This window comes from Petromyzon marinus, chromosome 64 (assembly GCF_048934315.1).
Source record: "Petromyzon marinus isolate PM22_M1 ecotype Great Lakes invasive population chromosome 64, UKy_Petmar_22M1.pri1.0, whole genome shotgun sequence".
NCBI classification, from domain to species: Eukaryota; Metazoa; Chordata; class Hyperoartia; order Petromyzontiformes; family Petromyzontidae; genus Petromyzon; species Petromyzon marinus.
In genome coordinates this window covers 2,821,835-2,839,772 of record NC_133730.1, presented here as the reverse complement: position 1 = coordinate 2,839,772, position 17,938 = coordinate 2,821,835, and the positions used below count along the sequence as shown (strand labels likewise).

At 46.9% G+C, this 17,938-nt stretch overlaps 1 protein-coding gene across 2 annotated transcripts in view; it reads left to right on the top strand.

Moving 5' to 3' along the window:
• Positions 1-16,727: 16,727 nt before the first annotated feature.
• Positions 16,728-17,938, top strand: part of LOC116956327 (RNA-binding protein FXR1-like) — a 35,999-nt gene continuing 34,788 nt past the window's right edge. For both annotated transcript variants that reach the window (XM_032977859.2, XM_032977858.2), the window contains exon 1: positions 16,728-16,855. In XM_032977859.2, the coding sequence (XP_032833750.1) occupies positions 16,787-16,855 (69 nt within the window). In that variant the 5' untranslated portion in view covers positions 16,728-16,786. The remainder of the gene's footprint in view (positions 16,856-17,938) is intronic.

The following is a 17,938-nucleotide window of genomic DNA, read 5'->3' as shown; positions in this document are numbered from 1 at the left end:
TACCGCGACAGCGAGCAAAATCAAATTCTCCACCCAGTCGATGTAATTGTATGTACCTTATTCTTAGTTTTTTCGGTAAAGTCACGTTGAAGAGAAACAACAAAATAATAAAATATATATAAAACAATAAAAAAAATCTCACGACGTTTCGACCATAACTCAAACGGTCGTCTTCAGGTGTGTTGGTTCGCATAAATTTATTTTTAAACGGCACATTTATTTATTTATAAAAAACGTTAGCGCCACGCGCAACGATTTGGCAGTTTACCCAGGACTAGTCCATCTATATTCTGAAAAGAGGAGGGGGGAGACGAAATTTTTTTATAATGTATGCTGTCTGAAAGCCACTGTAAGCGTGAACAATCAATTAAGACCTGAAATGGTTTATCAAATCTTTCCAATGATTGCTAAGATAGAATCCATCTTCTCGGTTGAAATTGTCTCTGTGCTTGTATATGTGGATAGCCTCATGAACGAATCTCTCATGGAAGCCAGATGGCTTACAAAGAACCTCTGTCTTGGAAAAGTCAATGGCATGTGAGCCTACTGAATTAGAACAATGATCTGCCACGGCCGAGGTGTTGGTCCTACCGTGTTTAAGGTCTGCTTTGTGTTCACGAATGCGGTCCGAGACATAGGACCAACACCTCGGCCGTGGCAGATCATTGTTCTAATTCAGTAGGCTCACATGCCATTCACTTTTCCAAGACAGAGGTTCTTTGTAAGCCATCTGGTTTCCATGAGAGATTCGTTCATGAGGCTATCCACATATACAAGCACAGAGACAATTTCAACCGAGAAGATGGATTCTATCTTAGCAATCATTGGAAAGATTTGATAAACCATTTCAGGTCTTAATTGATTGTTCACGCTTACAGTGGCTTTCAGACAGCATACATTATAAAAAAATTCGTCTCCCCCTCCTCTTTTCAGAATATAGATGGACTAGTCCTGGGTAAACTGCCAAATCGTTGCGCGTGGCGCTAACGTTTTTTTTAAATAAATAAATGCGCCGTTTAAAAATAAATGTATGCGAACCAACACACCTGAAGACGACCGTTTGAGTTATGGTCGAAACGTCGTGAGAATTTTTTATTGTTTTATATATATTTTATTATTTTGTTGTTTCTCTTCAATGTGACTTTACCGAAAAAACTAAGAATATGAATTACTGCAGTCACGAAAGCTTTAAATCAAAATGTATGTACCTTGTTCAGTGAGACTGCGTTGGCAGTGCTCGGAAGAATACCAGTGGCATATGAGGGGGGGGGGGGGATAACACTCCCGCATACGAAGCCTAACAACACCCAGGCGCCGACCCAGGTCTGTCGGCATCCGGGCACGTTCACGATGATTTGGCCCTCAGCACGGAGTGAGATTTGCGAACTCTATGCATTGTGGTAGGGTGGGCGGGCCCGATGCGTCGGAATGAGGAGGGTGGTGCAAGCAGTCGTCGGGGGTTAGTGGTGGTCTGTGGAGTAGGGCTCTCCGATTTAGTTCATTAGGGTTGGTGGGACACCACCAACACTCTCTTGGTGTTGGAGGAATCCAAGAACGTTTGAAATCTGCAACGAGAGCAAGAGTCGCGTAATCGGTCGCTGCTTTCTCTGCCACTTAAGGGCCGTGACAAGCAGACGGGACGGTATAATGTGTGCGTCTCTCCGCTTCTCATCCTCACTGTATTTCCGTATAGCTTTACATCTGTATACCTGCGGGTCTCTGCTGGCTACGCACCACCTCATCCGTTGTCCCGGGCTTCACAGGCGCTCGCTAACAGCACTTGCCCCCGCAGTCCGTTCAGGCTATACGGGGGGAATCTGTGTCCACCTGTGTATTTTTTCACGTGTCTCGCTCGGTATGCCTGTGTCTGCCTGCCTGCCTTTCTGCGTCTCTCGCCGTCTCCCTCCGGGAGTTCAGTGTTCCCGTTAACGCCGTCAACTTGGGCTCAGGCTCTCCGGTGCCCGGAGTTACGCTGGCCCTGCTGCTGCTGCCGCTCGCTGCTCAATTGCGCCCTCTGCTGTGAACCGTCTTGTTTTTTTTTTGTCAAACCGCCGCAGACAGCGTTTATTGAGAACAGTTTTTTTTTATGTTTCGCTTGTTGTCCCCCCCCCCCAACCTCCGATTAGCACGGTTGGCCACGTACAGTGCAAAAGAAGTTCAACATACATACGTAGACTCACACAGAGACCAATAGACTCACACAGAGACCTAAAGACTCACACAGAGACCCGTAGACTCACACAGAGACACATAGACGCACACAGAGACACATAGACTCACACAGAGACCCATAGACTCACACAGAGACCCATAGACTCACACAGAGACCCGTAGACTCACACAGAGACCCATACTCACACAGAGACCCGTAGACTCACACAGAGACCCATAGACTCACACAGAGACCCATATACTCACACAGAGACCCATAGACGCACACAGAGACCCACAGACTCACACAGAGACCCACAGACTCACACAGAAGCCCATAGACTCACACAGAGGCCCATAGACTCACACAGAGACCCATAGACTCACACAGAGACCCATAGACTCACACAGAGACCCATAGACTCACACAGAGACCCATAGACGCACACAGACCCATAGACTCACACAGAGACCCATAGACTCACACAGAGACCCATAGACGCACACAGAGACCCATAGACTCACACAGAGACCCATAGACGCACACAGAGACCCATAGACTCACACAGAGGCCCATAGACTCGCACAGAGACCCATAGACTCACACAGAGACCCATAGACTCACACAGAGACCCATAGACGCACACAGACCCATAGACTCATACAGAGAACCATAGACTCACACAGAGACCCATAGACTCACACAGAGACCCATAGACTCACACAGAGACCCATAGACTCACACAGAGACCCATACCCACACAGAGACCCATAGACTCACACAGAGACCCGTAGACTCACACAGAGAACCCATACTCACACAGAGACCATAGACTCACACAGAGACCCATAGACTCACACAGAGACCCATAGACTCACACAGAGACCCATAGACACTCACACAGAGACCCATAGACTCGCACACAGAGACCCATAGACTCACACAGAGACCCATAGACTCACACAGAGACCCGTAGACTCACACAGAAACCCATACTCACACAGAGACCCATACTCACACAGAGACCCGTAGACTCACACAGAGACCCATAGACTCACACAGAGACCCATATACTCACACAGAGACCCATAGACTCACACAGAGACCCATAGACGCACACAGAGACCCACAGACTCACACAGAGACCCACAGACTCACACAGAAGCCCATAGACTCACACAGAGGCCCATAGACTCACACAGAGACCCATAGACTCACACAGAGACCCATAGACTCACACAGAGACCCATAGACTCACACAGAGACCCATAGACGCACACAGACCCATAGACTCACACAGAGACCCATAGACTCACACAGAGACCCATAGACGCACACAGAGACCCATAGACTCACACAGAGACCCATAGACGCACACAGAGACCCATAGACTCACACAGAGGCCCATAGACTCGCACAGAGACCCATAGACTCACACAGAGACCCATAGACTCACACAGAGACCCATAGACGCACACAGACCCATAGACTCACACAGAGACCCATAGACTCACACAGAGACCCATAGACTCACACAGAGACCCATAGACGCACACAGAGACCCATAGACTCACACAGAGACCCATAGACTCACACAGAGACCCATACTCACACAGAGACCCATAGACTCACACAGAGACCCGTAGACTCACACAGAGAACCCATACTCACACAGAGACCATAGACTCACACAGAGACCCATAGACTCACACAGAGACCCATAGACTCACACAGAGACCCATAGACACTCACACAGAGACCCATAGACTCACACAGAGACCCATAGACTCACACAGAGAACCATAGACTCACACAGAGACCCATAGACTCACACAGAGACCCATAGACACTCACACAGAGACCCATAGACTCACACAGAGACCCATAGACTCACACAGCGACCTATAGACTCACACAGAGACCCACAGTTTGTTGTCCTTCCACCCGCACCTCCGATTAGCACGGCTGGCCACGTACGGTGCGAAAGAAGTTTAAGATACATGCAGGCACAGACGGCGCTGAACAAATGATGCTAACGTACGTCAGTTTGCCAATAGGCTAAAGATATCTGACTTTCATGTGGGTATAAACAACGGCAATGGAATGCCCAGTGATGTTTAGTACAATAGGTGCTGTGCCAGGGCAAAAGGTACCTTAAAGTGGCCCCAGTTTGGACAGGAAATGAGCCTCGGGCCCTATCGAGAAATGCCCGGCACGGCACTGATCTGCCCGGCACGTGCAAGTGGAGCTCACAAGTGACGTCATCACATCTCTATTTAAGGAACTAAACTAGAGTATTTCTCGACAAATCTGGCTGTCCGCCTGATGATGCCGGCTGTAATTACTGGTGAAACGTCGTACTCGGATTGTAAATGTTGTGGCTTTGCTCTCCAACACACCGGTGTCCTGTACTAGTGACGAATTGGCCACGTTCTGTTCACGTGACAACCCTTACTAGTTGGCTGTGTCGGGTGGTGGCGGGTTTAACAACACATTATTTAGGCGATATAACCCAAAAAAAACCTGTATTATGAATATTGGTCGCAAAGACTACGTGTTAAACTGGCTCTGATCTGCTTTGCTAACGATTGTGGAAACACAGCATAAGGCGACTGAAACCCATACATCAGTGAACGTGCAATGCAATGTTAGTTCGACTCCCCTGAATCTCGTGCTGCAGTTTCAAGCAAAACGTTGTTACAGTACCGTGTACATCTATTATAAAAGCCCGACGTTCCGTGTACCGTCAATTAAATTATAAGAGCCTTTTAGAAGGCCTGAATCAAAACGTTATAGAAAGTGGACCCCCCCCAGTTTACTAAATTTGGTTGTGAACATTTTCCTTCAACGTACAAGTTCGATGAAACATAAATTATAAGCACATTGGTGAACACTTGTACACGTGGCAATTTAATTTGTTTGGCCGTGTCGGATAGTGGAGGGGCTTACAACAAAGACGTCCAGATCATTCCTTCTTTTAACCCTTCAGATACTAGGAAGCCACTGGAGCTATGCACTTTTAAATCTATATGGGAAAACGAATTTCTTTCTAACTGCTGTTTGTGTTTAGTTTGCTGTCCTTCCCCCAGCACCTCCGATTAGCACGGTCGGCTATGTACGCTGCGAAAGAAATTCAACTTTCATATATATACTCACACAGAGACCCAAAGACTCACACAGAGACTAATAGACTCACACATGGACCCATAGACGCAGAAAGAGACCCATAGACTCACACAGAGACACATAGACTCACACAGAGACCCATAGACTCACACAGAGACTCATAGACTCACACAGACCCATAGACGCAGAAAGAGACCCATAGACTCACACAGAGACACATAGACTCACACAGAGACCCATAGACTCACACAGAGACTCATAGACTCACACAGAGACCCATAGACGCAGAAAGAGACCCATAGACTCACACACAGACTCGTAGACTCACACAGACCCATAGACTCACACCTCACACATAGACCCATAGACTCACACAGAGAACCATAGACTCACACACAGACCCATAGACTCACACAGAGACCCATACAGTGAGGGAAATAAGTATTTGATCCCCTGCTGATTTTGTACGTTTGCCCACTGACAAAGAAATGATCAGTCTATAATTTTAATGGTAGGTTTATTTGAACAGCGAGAGACAGAATAACAACAACAAAAATCCAGAAAAACGCATGTCAAAAATGTTATAAATTGATTTGCATTTTAATGAGGGAAATAAGTATTTGACCCCTTTGCAAAACATGACTTAGTACTTGGTGGCAAAACCCTTGTTGGCAATCACAGAGGTCAGACGTTTCTTGTAGTTGGCCACCAGGTTTGCACACATCTCAGGAGGGATTTTGTCCCACTCCTCTTTGCAGATCTTCTCCAAGTCATTAAGGTTTCGAGGCTGACGTTTGGCAACTCGAACCTTCAGCTCCCTCCACAGATTTTCTATGGGATTAAGGTCTGGAGACTGGCTCGGTCACTCCAGGACCTTAATGTGCTTCTTCTTGAGCCACTCCATTGTTGCCTTGGCCGTGTGTTTTGGGTCATTGTTATGCTGGAATACCCATCCACGACCCATTTTCAATGCCCTGGCTGAGGGAAGGAGGTTCTCACCCAAGATTTGACGGTACATGGCCCCGTCCATCGTCCCTTTGATGCGGTGAAGTTGTCCTGTCCCTTTAACAGAAAAACACCCCCAAAGCATAATGTTTCCACCTCCATGTTTGACGGTGGGGATGGTGTTTTTGGGGTCATAGGCAGCATTCCTCCTCCAAACACGGCGAGTTGAGTTGATGCCAAAGAGCTTCATTTTGGTCTCATCTGACCACAACACTTTCACCCAGTTGTCATCTGAATCATTCAGATGTTCATTGGCAAACTTCAGACGGGCATATATATTTGCTTTCTTGAGCAGGGGGCCTTGCGGGCGCTGCAGGATTTAAGTCCTTCACGGCGTAGTGTGTTACCAATTGTTTTCGTGGTGACTATGGTCCCAGCTGCCTTGAGATCATTGACAAGATCCTCCCGTGTAGTTCTGGGCTGATTCCTCACCGTTCTTATGATCATTGCAACTCCACGAGGTGAGATCTTGCATGGAGCCCCAGGCCGAGGGAGATTGACAGTTCTTTTGTGTTTCTTCCATTTGCGAATAATCGCACCAACTGTTGTCAACTTCTCACCAAGCTGCTTGGCAATGGTCTTGTATTTTTCGATTTAAAGCTTTCGTGACTGCAAGGATTCATCTTCTCTCTCTCACACCAGGGTTAATGGTATGGTTTACAACATTGAGTATAACAGCGCCTCGCATCTGTCTCTCTCCCCCTCCTCTGTTCCGACCATGGATTAACTCGTCCGTCTGAACGGGGCCCGTAGCTATCGGTGTTGCTAAAGTTGAGGGTAAGAATCCACCCATTTTTTCGCCATATAGCATTGTGATATATAACGACTTATTGTTGGTAGCTTAGCTGATTGTAGAATGTATAGAGTTTATTGATAACATTGAGGTAATTAATATTTTAGTTTTTTTATTGGTTCACTATATAGTATTCATTATATATTGTAGTGTATACCCAGTTACTGTGAATAGCTCAGATGTGTAGGCTTTGATTTCAACATAGCCATTTCTGTGACCAGTCACAAGCTAATCACTCAGTTATTTCAATGCTAAATTATCCTAGTTATTTCAATGCTAAATTCTCCTGTTTGATTTGTACTAGGTGCCTCTGTGAATGTGTATGCTCTGACTTTAACATAGCTATTTCTGTGACCAGTCACAAGCTAATCACTCAGCTATTTCAATGCTAAATTCTATGCTAATTCCTTTGTCAAGGGGTGCCTCTGCGGATGTGTATGCTTTAACTTTAACATAGCCATTTCTGTGGCCAGTCACAAGCTAATCACTCAGCTATTTCAATGCTAAATTCTATGCTAATTCCTTTGTCAAGGCGCTTTGTTTCTTCTCACACAGCTTAAAGGTCGTGATCTGAGCGTGGCTTTTTTGCTCCAGCGCTGTCCTCCAGACAGTCTCGTCCCTTCACCTGATGAAGGCCGCTTGTGTTGTGGCCAAAACGTCGTGAGAATTTTATTGTGTTATTTTATTTTATCAATTTATTATTTGATTCTCATTCTACGTGACTTTACTGAAGAACCAAAGAAGATGAATGGTCTTGTAGCCCATTCCAGCCTTGTGTAGGTCTACAATCTTGTCCCTGACATCCTTGGAGAGCTCTTTGGTCTTGGCCATGGTGGAGAGTTTGGAATCTGATTGATTGCTTCTGTGGACAGGTGTCTTTTATACAGGTAACAAGCTGAGATTAGGAGCACTCCCTTTAAGAATGTGCTCCTAATCTCAGCTCGTTACCTGTATAAAAGACACCTGGGAGCCAGAAATCTTTCTGATTGAGAGGGGGTCAAATACTTATTTCCCTCATTAAAATGCAAATGAATTTATAACATTTTTGACATGCGTTTTTCCGGATTTTTTTGTTGTTATTCTGTCTCTCACTGTTCAAATACACCTACCATTAAAATTATAGACTGTCATTTCTTTATCAGTGGGGCAACGTACAAAATCAGCAGGGGATCAAATACTTTTTTCCCTCACTGTACATGCATAGCCCAAAACCGCAATTATGAATCCGAATATTTTTTGCGACGACACCCCACGTGTCAAGGATGTATCTTGCAACGACGAGACCCGTGGCACTTGCCCGCGTTCCGCTTGGCGCGTCTTGGCGGCGTAGACGGTGTGCAAGAGCCAGCCGAAGCAGGCCAGCACGAACATCGAAGCCAGCAGCGCCTCGAGGAAGTCGTCGACCACCGCCTTCGGGGACACCTCCAAGTTATCCATCATTTCCGGAAGATCTGCGGAAGGTGCCAAATGTGAACTCATCCAGCGGTCACTGAATTGAAATAACGAAAAGCAACATCGCCCCCCCCCCCCCCCCCGCCAAACTCTTGCAGGCCGGTTCTTCGTATGGCTGTTGTTGAGAGTGCTTGAGCCAGATTATTGCAGCAACATCCTTTGTTGTACCGTACCTGTATGCTCCCACGCCTTTGCCCCATGCCTTCACGAACCTGCGCTGACCAGCGTGAAGAAGTATGGTCAATTAACCCCCACCCCCCCCCCCCCCCCCCCAAGCACCACATAGCATGGACAGGCCTTCATCCAGTAATGGGACAACAAACGGATTTGCATGTGCATATATAAGAATTATTATATGGCACGACTGAAGTTGAGATGCAGTGAATGAGGTGTGGGTTGATTTGAACCGCTCTGACAACTAAAGGCTTAGTACGGCCTGGAAGCGTATTATTAAGCAATACATCTTACAATTTAAATTCCTCATAGAGGAAAGACATACTGATTAACTGATTACTAATCTATTATACAAGTACCCCTCCTCCGCCTCTGATCTCTGCACCTGATGAGTTCAGTGATGAAGTCGTCTTGCTGCTGCTCTATTTAAGACCGGAATCACGTGGATTGCTTCACTATTCTGGCAAATCGCCCGATGATGCTGGCTGATGTAATTGCCAGCGAAACGTCGTACTACTCAGATTGTAAATGTTGTGGATTTACTCTCCAACACACCGGTGGGCTGAAGTAGTAAAACAATTGGCGCGTTTTGTTGAAGTGACAAATCCCTTACTTATTGGCTGCGTCGGGTGGTGGAGGGTTACTTGACACAACATTTATACTTAACGCGATCTGACCCAAAAAAAAACGCCTCAGGGGTGTGTTGGCCCCTCCTCAAGTCCACTCACCTTTTCTGTACGTTGCCTTCCAGGGGGTGGGTAGCATTTCATCAGCTGCAAAACAAACGTGTGGTAAAAATTTTATTTAAAGCTTTCGTAACTGCAGTGATTCATATTCTTGGTTCTTTCGGTAAAGTCACGTTGAAGGGAAACAGTAAGATAATAATATATATAAAACAATAAAATTCTTACGACGTTTCGACTGTAACGCAGTCATCATCAGGTGTGAAAAACCAATGGCAAGTAACATTTGAAAGAAGTGGCGGTTTGTATTTATTCATTTTTAAAACGTTAGCACCACGGATAGCGATTTGACAGTTTGTTTAGAAGGACGAGTCCATCTATGTTCGGAAAAGAGGAGGGGGGAGACGAAAAATTAATGTATGCTGTCTGCAAGCCACCGTAAGCGTAAACAATCAATTAAGACCCGAAATGGTTTATCAAATCCTTCCAATGATTGCTAAGCCAGAATCCATCTTTTCGGTTGAAATTGTCTCTGTGTTTGTATATGTGGATAGCCTCATGAGCGAATCTCTCATGGTAGCCCGATGGCTTGCAAATAACCTCTGTCTTGGAGAAGTCGAAACAGTCGAAACGTCGTGAGAATTTTATTGTTTTATATATATTCTTTTATTGTTTCCCTTCAACGTGACTACCGAAAGAACCAATAATATAAACGTGTGGTTGTTTATTTGTCTTTCCCCCCACATCCGGTTGGCGCACATTATGAAGCCATATTTTTCATTGATTTTAAATCGCCCGATTCCCTCTCGAACGATGCAATCGCAGCGTGCGGATTTCACATTGGAGTTACCGTGCGAACAGTGTGTTCTCATATAACGCGGTAGTTGCGTTTCTAAAGAACACCGCGTGATGGAAAATCGCGTTATAATGAATGATATTGGGGGGGGGGGGGGGGGGTGGTGAAGCAGAGTCCACGGTAACACGTGAGATGCGTATGCAGGGTGAACAAAGGCTGAGACACATGGGTAGCATCTAGAAGCATCCAGCAGCATCCTGCCTTATAATGCTACGCCGAGGGAAACGTACGACCGCTTATTCATACTCGCCTGACGTGGTTCTCTGTTCACTTAATCGCGTTATATCAGATTCGCATCCACGTTAAAAAAATATATACATTCATTGCGTTGTATAAAATTCGCGTAATGAAAACACGTGGCGTTATAGGGGCCGTCCATAAATGACGTCACGCACCTAGGGAGGGGGGGGGGGTCAGACATTTGTGACGATGTGTTGACGAGGGGGTTTGAGAAATGTGACGTCACATCAAAATTCGCAACTTTAAATAAATATAGACAACACGTTCTACTTAATTAAATAGACTTTTTAATAAATGTTTTCTCCTACAACAACAGTGCAGCGCCACATTGAATACACACTACAATGACAATAGTTTAAAGCGATATGAAGCATGTTTTATATATATTTTGGGGGGGCAGAGCTTTGTGACGTCATATTTGAGGGGGGGTCTGACTTTTTGTGACGCCGTATGACTATGGGGGGGTAAAAAATTGTCAAAAATCGCGTGACGTCATTTATGGACGGCCCCATCGAACAGACTGTAGGTTGGAAGACAAAAAAATAGGAACGCGTGAATTAGCACCAGAAAGTTTGAGACAAGTTGAGATTGTGGAAGCTACATGTGTTGTCATACACCTCCAATGGTTTAATTGTGTGTGTGGATCGCTCTCCAACACACCGGTGTGCTGAAGCGGTAATACATTGGCACGCGTGTTCGTCACGTGACTGCCTTATTCATTTGGCTGCGTCGGGTGGAGGAGGGTTTGCGACACGCATTTAACTTGGGCCTCCAGTTGGACACGTGGCTGGATGGGATGGATGATGGCCGGTGGTCGAGAACAAAAAAAAGTAATATTTTTTAAAACTTTTTTTTTTTAATACGCTTTAAGTAAATGTACCGTACGAGTAATGTAAGAACTCCACGACTCCAGGAAGTGGCCCCGAAGCTTGCCACGACGTACGGTACCGTGGCCAATTACAGCCAACGTCAGTTGAGCGTGGACAATTAGACCCAAGCCGAAACATAACATATAAAAAATAATGTTTAAAAATATATTTTTAATGATAGAATATAGTTTTGTCATCAGTATGACATAAGTATACCAAGTTTGCAGTCGATACCATATTGGGAAGTGGATTAAAATTGAGTTACAAGATTTGAGGATACAACAACAATAGACAGTAATTCATATTCTTAGCTCTTTCGGTAAAGTCACGTTGAAGGGAAGCAATAAAATAATAAAAAATATATAAAACAATAAAAATTCTCACGTTTCGACCATAACACAAAGGGTCGTCATCAGGTGTGTCGGTTTGCATCAATTTATTAAAAAACTGCGCTTTTATTTATTTATTAAAACCGTCAGCGCCACGCGCAGCGATTTGGCAGTTTGTTTAGAAGGACTAGTCCATCTATGTTCTGAAAAGAGGAAGGGGGAGACGAAAAATTAATGTATGCTGTCTGAAAGCCACTGTAAGCGTGAACAATCAATTAAGACCTGAAATGGTTTATCAAATCTTTCCAATGATTGCTAAGCCAGAATCCATCTTCTCGGTTGAAATTGTCTCCGTGCTTGTATATGTGGATAGCCTCATGAACGAATCTCTCATGGTAGCCAGATGGCTTGCAAAGAACCTCTGTCTTGGAGAAGTCAATGTCATGTGAGCCTACTGAATTATAACAATGATCTTCCACGGCCGAGGTGTTGGTCCTACCGTGTTTAAGGTCTGCTTTGTGTTCACGAATGCGGTCCGAGACATGGCGTTTGGTTTCTCCAATGTAACTACTACCACAGAGGCACCTTAGTTTGTAGACACCAGGGTACTGTATGTCCGGAATCACATCTTTTACAGACGGAACCAGATCACGGATTTTATGTAATGTGTTGAAACGGACCTGGATCTTGTGTTTATTCAAGATTTTGGATATCTTTTTTGTGATCCCCGCAATGTAGGGTAAAGTGATGGTTTTGAAAGGCTCCTCAAGAGGGTCCTTCTTCATGGTTGGAGTGATAGCTTTGCGGATTGTATAGTCGGAGTAACCATTAGCCTTAAGAGCTTGGTGTACGTGTGTTTTAAATAAATAAATAAATGCGCCGTTTGAAAATAAATTAATGCGGACCGACACACCTGATGACGACCGTTTGTGTTATGGTCAAAACGTCGTGAGAATTTTTATTGTTTTATATATTTTTATTATTTTATTGTTTCCCTTCAACGTGACTTCACCGAAAGAGCTAAGAATATGAATTACTGCAGTCACGAAAGCTTTAAATAAAAAAATAGACAGTGAGTTAATAAAAAGCGTGTAAAAAGTTCACGGAGGAGATGGAGCGATGAAATTGGCTCGTGTGCGCGCAGCTGCCCAGCACCTCGGCAATGAGTCGAGCGCCCTCCGTGAATTCACAAGCCGTTTAGACCCGGTGAGTACAAATGTACAGGAACTCCTTTGCTTCGCGCGTGTTCACACGATGCGTTTTCGTCATAACCCGGTGCTTTAATTCGGGCGCACTTTCCGCACAAGGCGCCCGTTATAACGCGCTTTCTGAGCGGTCGACGGCAAACTTATTTCTTGAGCTGCGCTGCGGTTCGACACAGTACGCGGAATGATACAGCATCGCGGCGGCGCACCCTCATCTCAGCTCTTTGTCTTGCCATGGGATGACTTCAGGCTGATTTCAGAGTGCAAAAAATGTGATTCAGGAGCAGTAATTCCCCACTTAACGCGCCACCTTTCAGGAACGCATCCAGCGCGTTAAACGAGCCGTTTACTTCGGTAAATTAATTGCGTTCGCCTCTCGGCATCCCTTTTTACATCGAGTATAATCAGATATACATTGTGTAGACGCGCACACACACACCTGTGTTAGGCAGTGGCAAAGCCTTCGCGTGCACCAGAATCATGGCCACCGCACAGAGCAGAGGCGTGAAAACTCCTGCGCCGCCGCTCGCTAGGGAGCTGTGCTATTTGTGTGAAAATTGGGGGTTATGCGGCCTCAAGATTCTCGGCAGGCAACGGCTTCTACCCGCTGCGTCAATCGGCAGCGCACGTGGTAAACGTCAATCGGCAGTGCACGTGGTAAACGTCAGTTTGCAGTGCACGTGATAAACGTCAATTGGCAGTGCACGTGGTAAACGTTAATCGGCAGCGCACGTGGTAAACGTCAATCGGCAGCGCACGTGGTAAACGTCAATCGGCAGCGCACGTGGTAAACGTCAGTTTGCAGTGCACGTGGTAAACGTCAATCGGCAGCGCACGTGGTAAACGTCAATCGGCAGTGCACGTGGTAAACGTCAATCGGCAGCGCACGTGGTAAACGTCAATCGGCAGTGCACGTGGTAAACGTCAATCGGCAGCGCACGTGGTAAACGTGAGTTTGCAGTGCACGTGGTAAACGTCAATTGGCAGTGCACGTGGTAAACGTCAGTTTGCAGTGCACGTGGTAAACGTCAATTGGCAGTGCACGTGGTAAACGTCAATCGTCAGTGCACGTGGTAAACGTCAATCGTCAGTGCACGTGGTAAACGCCAATGGGATACCACGTGCGTGGCGCGCGTCACATGACACGCACGTGCTCCCCTTGTACATAACATGCAGCCGATTGTCACTCTACTGCTGGATGAAGGCCTACCGCTGAAGTCCCCCCCCTCCCCCCCATAGACCGCAATAAACTAATTTGCCTCGACGGCGCGACAGTCGTGCATAAGAGAGGCGGTATAGGGCAGCTGCGTCGCTTCGTCACGGGCAGTAGAGGGCAGCGGGGAACTACACTCCCCCACCTATCACCAACCCGCACTCACCAGGATGGTGAAGTATGGTTAAATAATCACAACGACCTAACAACATACCTGGCGACCCCTTATCAGTGCCCTACCTTATTTCAGACCAATTCAGACATTATTGGCCACCCCCGTGCCCCTTATGAACCTCAAGGTTCATCCTAAAAAGTCCCATCACAAGGGAGAGACACAAGCAAATAGTCACAAATTTGTTTTATTTGAAACGGCTGTACGCCGTACGGACCTTACAGCTCAATTTCCCTGTACAAGAATACGAGGTTAATCGTATGGTTTGACAGCTATGCCTAACAAGGCGTGGGGAGGCCCTCATCCAGAAGTGGATCGACCATGGCTGATAATGTAACGTGCCTGCAATGTAGAGAAATATTAATTTAACGTCTTGCCCCCAGCGTTCTGATTGGCTGGAGATCACAGCACCGCCCACCGCGCCTTCTGATTGGCTCCTCTCTAATTTCACTTCTACCACTCATAGGTGTGGGGGGGGGGGGAGCCCAGTGCGGGGCGCGGGGGGGCGAGGGGAGGGGTCGGACGAGGAGGAGGGGGGTGGGATTGGGGGTGGGGGCTGCGGGAGGAGAGGGGGGCTGGGGGTAGTCTCGTGCCAGGGAGGGGGGGGGGTAATAAGGAAATGGGGCGGGGGGGGGTAAGGGCATCTGCGACAAATGCCTCCACTAGCGTAATGGAGATGAAATTAAACTAATTATTTGGTTTGCAGTGGTGCACAAGAACAAATCGGCGATGTTTCGGGGATGTGACCCTTCTGCAAGACGAACGACCATTGCCCGAAACGTCGCATCGTATTTTTCCCCCTTGTATAACCACCAGCGTTCACACTCAAGAGTCTTTAGGAGGAATCCGATGAGCTATGAAGCTCTTTGTTTCACAGGCGTTCAGTCAAGGGGCGGGTCAGCAAGTTATAAACAACAAACAAAAAACAAAAAAATGATGGGAGTGCAAAGTAAAGGTAAAAGGTAAGCAAGCCACTGAATATGAATACAATTTTAAGTCCGATATTTCAACGCAGTTCAGTTCATTTATTACACAATGCAAGCCTGGGCAAAGCGGCAAAACCACCAACAAAAACAGTCGCAGACCACACAAAGACATCGGAGAGCCCCTCAATAAATGTCAACGTTGACGAATGTGTTGAGTTATTTTCTAAATTAACCTTACATCAGCCATCCCACATTGCTAAAGCCACTTCTTGAAATATATATTTTTAGTTTTACAGAAAAATGCGAGTAAGGAACGCATTTATCTGTCTTGTTCATGCTCATCTCACAACCCTTCGTTCATTGAAGCGCTGTCGTCCCGACAGTTCTATTCCTTCACCTGAAGAAGGCTACTTGTGTTGCGGCCGAAACGTCGTGAGAATTTCATTTTATTTTATTATGTTTTATTTTTATTACTTTGTTTCCATTCTACGTGACTTTACCGAAAGAACCAAGAAGATGAACCCTTCGTTACTCGGAGCACGAAAAATACACGTTATTTAATTCTTACATAAAACAGATGATAATATTATTGATCATTAAAATACAAAATATGTAATAATAAAGTACCAAAATATAATTGTGATTTGTTTTTGTTTATACGCAGTATTATCGAGGGTTTAAATAATATTTTGGTGATATAATCGCCCGAATAAAGCACAAATGAACCGTGGTCAGTCTTCTGTAGTCGTTACTCACACCTCCGCCGTGTCGCTCTATATTGTGATTGTGATGTCCGAACGTCTTCTTACGCCGTTTCAATTCAGCTTTCGTGTTTATTTGAAGCCAGTTACCGTACCTGTCAACCCCTTATCAGTGCCCCACCTTATTACACACACTAATTCAGACCTTTTTGGTCACCCCGTGCCACTTATAAATCTCAACGTTCATCCTACAACATCCCATCACAAGGTAGAAACACAAACAAATAGACATTTTATTTATTGAAACGGCTGCACGCCGTATGGACCTGAAAACTCAATTGCCCTGTACAAGAATACGGGGTAAACCGTGATGTGTTGACATGAGTTACCCAGCTAGTTTTGGTGGCAACGGCCCGCAGCCACTAACAATAGTTGCTGTCGTGGTGGGCAGGAGCCCAGCCAGCAGCCAGCCATGGTTTTGAATGGTCCAGTCAAGTCCTGCCCGTGTGATGTCTGCTAGCGCCTCTAGTGGCTACATTAAAATAAAAATATCCCCCCCCCCCCGTTTAGCCTTTAACAGACTGCTGGGGCAAGTGCCGTGAGCGAGCAGCAGCACCGATGGAGGAGGCACTGTAGTCCTTTGAGGCTGAGTGGACTTAGGGGAAGGCCCACCAAAGGACCGGTTCAGATAATCGTCACTGGTAGTGGCCGTGAGCAGGAATCGAACTCGGGGATTGGAGGGGGAGGGGTGGGGAGGAGGGAGGGAGGGGGAAGGGGGGAGGAGGAGGGGAGGGGTCGCCAAATTGTCCAATGGCGCTTGGGGGGGGGGGCCCACGCGTGACGTCGTCACCAGTCCCGGTGACGTCACGCGCGAGGGAGGCGATCCCAGAATGCGCAGCGCGCGCAAGATGGACGACGTCTCGGTGGAGGTGCGCGGCTCCAATGGGGCGTTTTACAAGGTACCCACTCTCACCTCGTCGTCCTCCTCCTCTTCCCTCCTCACGCTCGCTCGTCCCCGCTTGCACGTCGGCACAATTCGGTCACCTCGCCAAACGACGCGCGCTCAATCGAGGTCGCGATTGCCGCCCATCCTCCCCCCATTCCCCTTCGCCCGTCGCTGGTGTCAACGACTCCCGAATCTCATCTTGGATTGGCCGCTCGCCCTGTGGCATTGGTGGCGGTTCTCGTTCATTCATTTGTTTTGTGCGCGAAAGGTGCCGTGCCCGGCCAGCATTGCCCCGGCGTGACTCACAAGGGCGTGGGGGGGGGGTCCTGGCGTGGCGTAGCCTCGCCGACTAAACCTTTGGGAGCCTCACGGAGCCCCCTCCCGTTTTGGTTCAGCGAGCCCCCTCGTGCGTGTCGATTGAACGTCGGCGTGGCTCGCCGGGGCCTAGCGTGGCACGCAAGGCCCCGGCGTTACTTAATGGGCCCTAAGTTTGAATCGGTGAGCCTCGGGGTTGGCTCGTAGAGCCTTAGCACGGCTTAATGAGCGTTCGTTGTAGCCCAATGAAGTCACCAGGCTTCAATATTTTAATGGTGGGTTTCATGAATCCAAGCGTGGCCCGCTTAGCCTTAGTGCGGTGTAACCGGGCCAGAGTTTTGGCTCGATGGACTCGCCCTGACCCAACATTTCATTGGGGGATTCCCACTGTGTTGGTCGCCTCGCCGAGAAGAGAGGCGTCTGCTTGGAAGGAGGAGGTCTTCATCATTCAGCTGCTGCTGATGGGCCCCTACCAAACATAACGAGGGCACAACTCTTTGCAGGCAAAAACCAAGATGGTTACTTCGGTCAAGCGGGGGGGAGGCTTGTTTGGCTGGTTAGCGTCTGTTTTTTGAGAGGCGTTTCAGCTGTGGATCGATCGATTGCTGTTGATTTAAATTGGGCTGTAGTGTTAGAAGACAATGCGTCGGAATGTGATAGATAAGGTGGGGGACCTCCAGTTGCGATTTAATTGAGCATGGTCTTTATTATGATATCTTTTATCCAGCAAAGCCTATCACTAATTCACTATGGAATATGACCAATCTGAGAATTCCGAAGC